At 46.6% G+C, this 9547-nt stretch overlaps 1 protein-coding gene across 2 annotated transcripts in view; it reads right to left on the bottom strand.

Moving 5' to 3' along the window:
• Positions 1-2119: 2119 nt before the first annotated feature.
• KRT222 (keratin 222) overlaps positions 2120-9547 on the bottom strand; it is a 200423-nt gene continuing 192995 nt past the window's right edge. The window contains exon 9 of one of the 2 annotated variants that reach the window (XM_029574011.1): positions 2120-2422. In XM_029574011.1, coding sequence (XP_029429871.1) covers positions 2206-2422 — 217 coding nt within the window. In that variant the 3' untranslated portion in view covers positions 2120-2205. The remainder of the gene's footprint in view (positions 2423-9547) is intronic. The other variant, XM_029574012.1, reaches the window with a different exon arrangement.

Here is a 9547-nt window from a genome sequence, read left to right as displayed (position 1 = left end):
GTATCTGGACAGTAGCCTGCCAATGTCGAGATGGCGTAGTATTCGACCTTCTTCTGACTTCTTCAAACCTTCCGTGGTAGGCAAGGATATGGTTTGGTTGAGGTGGAAGTGTGAGACTGCTTTGGGTAAGAAGGAAGGAACCGTGCGAAGATGGATAGCCTCTGGAGTGATTCTGAGAAACGGATCCCGGCAGGACAGCGCTTGTAGCTCTGAGATGCGGCGTGCTGAGCATACAGCCAGCAGGAACACCATCTTCAAGGTTAACAAACGGAGGGACAGGCCTTGAAGTGGTCTGAAGGCAGGTCCCGCTAGGAATTCCAAAACTAGGTTGAGGTTCCACAGGGGTACTGGCCACTTCAGTGGCGGGCGAATGTGTTTGACTCCTTTCAGGAAACGTGAAACGTCTGGGTGTGTGGCGATGCTGTTGCCGTCACTCCGGGGACCGTAGCAGGATAGCACTGCCACTTGAACTTTAATGGAATTGAGGGAAAGACCCTTCTGAAGTCCATCTTGCAGGAAATCCAGAATGATAGGGATCTTAGCGGCATGTGGATTGGTGCCGTGAGTTTTGCACCAGGCTTCAAATACTCTCCAGATCCTTATATATGTTAGTGATGTGGAGAACTTGCGTGCTCGGAGGAGTGTATCTATTACCGGCCCCGAATAATAGATGTGCGCCTACCAATATGCGCTTATCAACGTGCACCTATCAACTGGCGCCTATGAACGTGCGCTTATCCACGTGCGCATATCAACGTGCGCCTAACAGCGGGCGCCTATCAACGTGCGCCTATGCGCTTAGCTACGGGCGCCTAACAGCATGCGCTTTAGCAACGGGCGCCTAACAATATGCGCTTAGCGACGGGCGCCTAACAGTATGCGCGTAGCAACATGCGCCCCTCAACGTGCGCGTAGCGACATGCGCCTATTGCGCGGTGACGAAGCAGGACAGAAGGCGTCGGCGAGCAGACAGGCAAAATGGCGACCCCCTTGGCGGGTTGCCACGTAGGCAAACTCTGCTACTCCTCGGTTCCTCGGAGACCAATCAGTAAAGATGTACGCCTTACCTTGTCTTCGGCGCTTCCCGGCTGCGACCCGGGCGGTCTCCGGCTGCGGGGGGAGACGGTGATTACCGTCACCGCCGCACTCGAGGAGGTGCACCCGCTGCCTCTAGGCCGCGCCCGAACTCGTTCCGCTCGGGGGCCAAGTCCACGCCGGGACCGAGGCTGCCTCTTAGGCTGCGCCCGAACTCGTCTCGCTCGGGGGCCAAGCCGCGCCCGAGCCCTTCTCACTCGGGGGCTAGGTCCCTGCCACGATCCAGCCACCGGACCGAGGCACTCACCTCCGAGGGACCACGGAAATCACCTCGGGAAACTCAACTGGGGGAGTGACCGAATGGTATCACCGCAGGAGTGCGGGGCTCGTCTTCAGGTAGGTGCTTCTATGAATTTAGTCGTTAGAATTTGGAAGAACGCTCAGCGAGCGTGAGGTTGCTCCAAACTGCTTTGGAGACGGAAATTACTGAATTGCTGCACTTCCTGCGGGGGTATATGTACCCATGCTGACGTCAGATCCGTCTCCAACTGCTAGCACGAGCACATTATACCCACTTGTTTTGAGTCCATCTGCTACATGCTAGGAAATAAGCATTTCATAAAGGCAAACATTAAAGAAAATGAAGGCAATTTTCAAAAGAATTTACACACATAAAAATAGCATATATCATAGCGGCTTTCAAAAGCCCATTTACACATATAAAACATTTTGACAATTCAGACCTATGGAGTGAATTTTCAAAAGAGTTACATGCGTAAAAATAGCAATTTTCAAAAGCTCATTTAAAATTTTCAAAAGGATTTACGAGTGTAAAACTGAGTTTTATATGCATAAATGGGCTTTTGAAAATTGCTACTTTTATGTGCGTTACTCACTTAAAAATTCACTCCATAGGTTTGAATTGTCAAAAGGTTTTATGCATGTAAATTGGCTTTTCAAAATTGCTATAATTATATGCTACTTTCACACACATGTAATTCTGAAAATTACCTCCTATGGTTTTAGGTCACTTTAACATTTTTACCTCTTTTGTCCTCTCAATTTAAAAGAATGACACATTATCCACATTTTTATGTGACTGTCATGTTTTTTCATTTTAATGCAAACACCAAAATGGAACCTGCTGTTTGGGCTGTAGTTTGCCACAGGTTATGGTGTGATGGTTGGGATGCTAGAGGAGCGCTTCATTATCAGCCTCACTTCAATATCAGGCGGGTTATTCTGTTTAGTCTCTGAACACCCTTCTTCATCTGTGGCTGCCATATGGAGATCAAAGCGCAGAGAGACAGATTTTTTCCTCAAGTGAGGGTTGTCTTTGAAGAATGAACCTTCCCATTCTTTAATAACTTTGTCCACTTTTTCTGACCTGGAAAATAAATCAGCTATATAAGCCTTTGAACAGTATATTTAACTTTAGTGTTAGTAACATGCAGGAAAATAATATTTAACAAGCAGAAACAATTATTCTAAGCTGATATATTTTTATTGGACTAACAATGCAATTCTTGACTAGCTTTCAGGAGCTAGTGTTAGTAACAAATATCACACATGATCAATGCTGAACTCAATCTGTCTTTGAAAGAAAATGCTATTTTCTTAATATACCAATTTGTTGTTACATGAATGAATTGTAAGCATGTGGAGGCACTGTTTATCTCCAAATTATTACCCAGAGATTAATGGATATTGTTAGAAATATTTATTTTACATTTTGAAGAGTACTGATAGTCCTGAAAGAAAATAATAGTACTGGGGAAATGTGAATCGTGGTATTGTGAAGTGATATTCCTTATTTATCCAAGGTGCTGAATTGGAAAGGTCTTCTGTAGTTAGTAAATTTGTTCTACTTTGAAAGCTAGTGTGAAAAGGTAGGCAGGGTATGAGTAAGAGCTCTGAATTGTATTATTAAAAAACACACTATAAATGTCTCAATTACATTTTAGAATTATTTTAATAAGAAACCAAGTATTTTGGAATAAGTATGCATGGATTGTATGAGATTATTTTTACTCATTATTGTTTGTGAACACAAATAATGGAGATAATAATTAGAAGTGCTTTTGTGTGTAAAGAGGAGATTACCCCTGAAAAAAGTGTGTTCTGAGTATTGGCCCCTCCTCTCCCTGCTATACATGTCAAAGTACAGGAGCTGTCCTTTTGGGGACAGATTGGAGGCAGGAAATTACATGTGGAGGCTGCATAGTCACAGTTTTGGTGTGTACCTTGTGCTTGCTTTAGTGGAAGTACTTGCATTCTCTGCACCAGCTGGATTTTCAAAGTGAAACTTAATAAGGAGTTTCTCTTTCAAAATCAGCTTGCAAAGTACCATCTAGCTAGGTTCAAAAAGAGATTAGACAAATTTATGGAAGATAGATCAGTCACAGGCTACGTGATATAATGGTCAGGGATGTCACTCTGCATTAAAAATTCACAGCTATATATATATATTTTTTTTTCATTTGGCAACAGAGAAGCCAAGGGTTGGATGGGTCTGGAAATCATTCTGTATGTGATCACTCTGAATGTGATCTTTCTAAAATAAGATTGAAAACCACTGTAGGAAAGACTTTACTGCCACAAGACTTCTTATTTCTATTCTGCACTTTTTCTCTGACATGCAGCAGAATGTTTATCACAAAACTCCTCCCAAAAATGAGGTCTAAAATACAACTGCATCAAAAGATTAAGTTTTGCATAGAAGTAACAATAAAACGTTATTCTGTCGATAAGCAGGCTAAATTAGCCATTACATGTGGCTGACATCACCCAGCAGCACTGAACGGACTTGTTTCTCCTAGCTAGTAGAGCTTTGAGTTTTACTGAGCCTGGGCGGGAATTCCCATGTGGGCATTGCCTTGTGAGTCTCCTCAGTTATTTTTTATCTAAGTTAAAGCACAGACGTGTATGTCTCTTCTTATATTTTTTCTCTAAATCCGAAATTCTTATTTTTTTCTCTATATTTTCTTCATTTTTTGTTTCTTTGTTGCCTTGCCAGTCCCACAGAAGTACTTTTCAGTGCTAACCAAAAAAGAAAAAAAAGTTACTATTCGTGTTTTCTTCTCCTTGAGATGTCACAGAAGATAGAGCCAATCATCAGTGGTTTCAAATGATGCATTTGTTACGGATGTGGACTCTTGAGCCGGCTAGAGTTTGAGAGGATCTGCTGAAGGAAGGCCCACAGTGGAACTTGTAGCCGGGAGGCAGAACAGGACCAGGAGACCTAACAGGACCTTCACCTATACCAGCCCTCGTTCCCCGCAGGAGTCAACCTGTTGCCAAGGCAAGGAGTTGTGCTCTCTGCTGGGTTTAAATACCTTTGAGTGTCTGAAGTCACCCTCGGGGACCGGCTGAAGTTTCCCGCCATGGCCCCTTTAAATCTGGAGCTCCTGCGCGCGTGTGCCTAAGGGGCAGAGCCTGCAGCGAAGGAACGGCGGCGTCTCCCTCATGGAGGGAGCACCACGGGAAGGCCCAGCCATGGCCTGGATCCGGAATGAGGATGCTGTGACCAGCTGGTACGAGCAGAAGGTGAGCTGGGGAGCTGACCGCAGACCTCCGCAGTCCAGATCCACAACAGTACCCCCCCTCCTACGCCCCCTCCCCGGGGGTCTGGGTTTATTCGGATGATCCTGATGGAACCAATGGAGAAGAGACTTGTTCAGTATGTTGGAAGCTGGTTCCCAAGTGTTCTCTTCAGGACCACAACCCTCCCAAGAAAGAAGGTATTCCCATATTCTATGGTAGAAGCGTACGTCCAAGACATCTTGCCCTTGGTAGATGGTCTCTTCTTCTGCTACTGTTTTGGAGGGTTCTGGAGGTTTGTTGTGGAAGACCGACAGAATTCATGGTTTAAGTAATGACACATGGAACACATTGTAAATCTTCAGAGTGGACGGGAGATGCAAGCGATAGGAAACCGTACCCACTCGCTCTGTGACGACAAATGGACCAATGTATTTCAGTGCCAAGTGCATGAACAGAACCCAGAGACGAATGTGCTTGGTGCTCAGACAGACTTTATTCCCAGGATTGAAAACGGGAGCGGAACGACGATGTTTATCCGCATATTTCTTGGCGGTGACAGCTGTTTGTCGCAATTTGGTCTGAGTGGATTCCCAGAGAGCTCGAAGTTGTTGAGCTGTGAGCTGAGCCGCAGGTGAGGGTACCATCAGAGGAAGCGGCAAAGGAGGTTTAGATTGTTTACAATAAACAAGCTGGAAAGGGGAAGCTCCAGTAGCAGAATGAAGATGGTTATTATAAGAAAATTCGGCCCATGGTAGTAGAGACACCCGATCATCTTGCTTGTCTCCTATGAATGATCGGAGGAAGGTCTTTAAAGACCGATTAGTTCGCGCCACTTGACCATTACCCTGTGGGTGGAAGGCAGAAGTAAAGTCCAAACGAACCCCAAATGTTTTACAAATTGCCCTCCAATATTTAGCTGTAAATTATGAACCTCGGTCTAAAGCAATGTGAAGTGGTAATCCATGAGTGTGGAATATATGTTGGGTAAAGAGTTGTGCCAGTTCAGGTACAGTCGGAAGCTTGGCTAGTGGCACAAAGTGAGCCATTTTAGAAAACCTGTCGACAGTAACCCAGATGACAGTTTTCCCCTCAGACTGCAGTAGGTCCACTACAAAGTCTGTAGAGAGATGGATCCATGGTTCTGTTGGTATAGGCAACGGCTGTAGAAGGCCACAAGGGCAACCTGGTAAGGGTTTCTGCCTGGCACAGGTAGGACAGGAGCTAACATAAACTTGAACATCCCGTTTGACGTGTGGCCACCAATAGTATCTTGTAAGCAGCTCCAAGGTTCGTTCCTTACCGGGGTGCCTCGCTGTTAGGGAGTTGTGAGCCCAAGATAGTATCTCCCTTCGTAAAAGGAGAGGGACAACAGTTTGCCCATGGGAACCACATCCGTGATGGCTACGAGAACTTTAGCTGGATCTAGAATGTACTGAGGAAGGAGAGGCATGTCTTCAGTCTCATTAGTACGGGAGAGGGCGTCCGCCTGGAAGTTCTTTGAAGCAGGCCTGTAGCAGAGAGAGAAATTGAAACAGCTGAAGAACAGGGACCATCGAGCTTGTTTGGGGTTTAGGCATTGGGCCCAACACAAGAATTCTAGGTTCTTGTGATCTGTATAGACAATGATAGGATGTTGAGCCCCCTCCAGCCACTGACACCATTCTTCGAATGCCAATTTTATGGCCAAAAGTTCTTTATCTCTTATGCCATAGTTTTTTTCCACGGCAGAAAACGTCCGCGAGAAGTACGAGCATGGAAGTAATTTGCCCTTGCACGATATTTGACTGAGAACAGCCCCCCACAGCAAGATCTGATGCATCTACTTCCACAATGAACAGGAGTTGAGGGTCCGGGTGAAGTAGGCAAGTGTCTAAGAGGAAGGCTTTCTTCAGGTCCTTGAAAGCTTGTTGTGCTGCTGGAGGCCAAACCTTGGCGTTTGCTCCTTTCTTAGTGAGGGCAGTAAGAGGAGCCACCTGTTGGGAATAGTGGGATATGAATTGCTGGTAAAAGTTTGCGAATCCAAGGAACCGTTGGAGAGCTTTGATGCCTACTGGCTGAGGCCAATCTTCTATGGCTGCTATTTTGTTGGGGTCCATATGGAATCCTGTAGAGGATACTATATATCCCAGAAAAGGTAGAGATTCTTCCTCAAATAGGCACTTCTCCAATTTAGCGTATAAGCAGTTGTCTTGAAGTTTTTGTAACACTCTCTTGACATGTTGTCAATGCGTAGTGAGGTCTTTGGAATATATTAGTACGTCATCCAAATATACTTTGCCAGAGGAATGAAGCATATCGCGCAGGACCTCATTCATCAGATTTTGAAATACCACTGACGCATTACACAACCCGAATAGCATAACCAGGTATTCATAATGCCCATCACGAGTGTTGAAAGCGGTCTTCTACTCATCTCCTGGTCGTATTCTCACTAGGTTGTAGGCCTCCCGGAGATCAAGCTTGGTGAAGAGCTTGGCTCCCTGGAGCCAGTCTAAGAGTTCCGGGATGAGCGGTAATGGGTATCTGTCCCATCGGATAATGGCTCTGAGTGAGCCTTCTTTTTTTGCAACAAAAAATAATCTGGCTCCTGCTGGTGAAGTCAAGGGTCGAATAAAGCCACAGTCCAAATTCTCCTGGATATAGCGGGACATGGCCTGTGTTTCAGGAAGTGATAGAGGGTATACACATCCTCTGGGAGGCATGGTACCCGGCAGCAAGTCTATTGCACAATCGAAGGGATGATGTTCCGGGTGAAGTTCTGCCTTTTCCTTAGAGAAGACATCCAGATATTCCGAGTATTGCTTTGGCAAGGATAAGGGGGTAACGAGTAGCGGTAAATAAGGTCGTGGAACTGCAGGCAAGCATGATGAGAAACAGACTGGACTCCAGGCCGCTATCTGGAGGGTGTCCCACTGGATGACGGGCGAATGCTTCTGAAGCCATGGTAAGCCCAAGACAATAGGGTGAATGGCCTTTTCTAGAACCAGAAAGGAAATCTCCTCCGTATGAAGTATTCCGGTGTGGAGAATCACCGGGGACGTGGTAGCAGAGATACAGCCAGGAAGTGGTGTTCCATGGATGGAAGAAATCCGTAGTGGAGGCGTGTGAGGCTGTACAGCAATTTGCAGCTGTTGAACGAGATCCTCAAGGATAAAGTTCCCCCCTGCCCCAGAGTCAACAAAGGCTAGGGTGGAGAACATTCCTCCAGGGTATTCACGCAGTCTAGGATCAGCTCCCTGATGATGCCTAGGCCCTGGAGTTTTCCGGCCGCTCACAGCACTGGGCTAGCAGGTGACCCTTAACCCCACAGTACAGGCAGAGGCCTAGGGATCAGCGGCGCTTCCTCTCCTCTGGGGTCAGAGGACTACGTCCCAGCTGCTTAGGTTCCTCCCCACAACTGGTTGGAGATTCGGAAGCGGGAATCAGGGGAAGAGAGAAGGAGGGAGCCAATGAGACTGGTCTTTTGGCAGGCTTGACCTCTCGAGCACGCTGTTGAAGCCATCGATCAATCCACCCGGCGAGGTCTATTAGGGTCTCTAGGTCCTCCGGGAGATCCTGAGCAGCGAGTTTGTCCTTTATTTGGGGAGACAAGCCCTCCAAGAAGATGCTTCGCAAGCTATCCTCTCGCCAACCCAGCTCCGTTGCTAATGTGCGGAACTCAACCGCGTAGTCAACTAGGAGACGAGACCCTTGACAAAGATGCAAGAATTCAGTGGCGGCAGTGGACTGCTGAGCTGGTTCATTGATTACTGTCTTGAAGGTATGGATAAACTGCTGCATGTTCCCCAGCAAGTGTTAGTGCTCTCCTCTTCCAGAGGCAAGGAGTAGCAATCTGTTAGTGCTCTCCTCCTCCAGGGGGGAGGAGTCAGCAATCTACTGTCACTCACTCTGCCAGGAGGGCGGAGTAGCAAACTGTTCTGCTTTTCTCTTGAAAGGAGGAGGAGTAGCAATCTGTCATGATCTGCTCCTCCAGAAGGGAGGAGTTAGCTATCTATAGCGCTGACCCCGCCAGGAGGGCAGAGTTAGTAATCTGTAGCGAACTACTGTTAGATGTTCCTGTAAGAAAGGAAGGTAGCAAGCTGTTATGGACCAACTCCCCAGGAAAGAGGAGTTGGCAATTTGTTCTATGATATTCTTCTGAGGAGAGGAGCTAACAATAGGATATTGTACTTTGCTACTGAGATAGCAATCAATCATGCCTCCGCTACGGAGTAGCAATCTGTTATATATAGGCTGCTGGCAAGACCCAAAGAAAGAGAAGGTAGTTGTCTATATAATACTTCCGGGAGCGGTGCTAGTGGTCTGTAGTGGTTGGCTCCCACAGAGTGATAGTAGTGTAAGGAATGACCACTAGGAGGAACTGGTGAATCCCTGGGCCGATGGCAGATGACAGCACCCCCAGGAGGAGATGCTGAGAGGAACCACTGGCTAGGCTAGAATATGAAGTAAACACAAATAGTTCTTTATTAAGCTGGAAGCTGGACCACCAGAGGTGGCATTAGAGAGTCGAGGTGTCCGATAGGGCTGAAGTCCTTCTGATACTGGAATGTAATCTCTGGATCGCTGAGCTGTAGAGAGAGACTAGAAGGAGTGAGTAGACAGGGTATACTGGATACAAGATGGTACACTCACAATATTAGATATCTGCAATGATCTCTATGCCACAGAGGGTTTTCAGTTCATTCAGGAACAGGAGCCGTAGGCGAGCACTGGTTCCCACAAACAGTCTGTAATAAGAACTCACAATTGCTGTATATGAAATGGCTTCTAGAATAGAAGAGAGTCTGTATAAGATTCTAGGAACATGGGCCCTCGTGGAGCGAGTACCGATTCCTATGTAATAGAACTCACTGTGTTCATGTCCGCGATCGCTTCCAGGAAATGAGGAGTCTTCCGAGTGTTCTGGCAATCTGAAATCAAGAAGAGAGAACATGGAGCAGGTACTCCTGGTACTCCACGGGTACCTGGA

This window comes from Rhinatrema bivittatum, chromosome 12, assembly GCF_901001135.1.
Source record: "Rhinatrema bivittatum chromosome 12, aRhiBiv1.1, whole genome shotgun sequence".
NCBI lineage: Eukaryota > Metazoa > Chordata > Amphibia > Gymnophiona > Rhinatrematidae > Rhinatrema > Rhinatrema bivittatum.
This window is presented reverse-complemented; position numbering and strand designations above follow the sequence as displayed.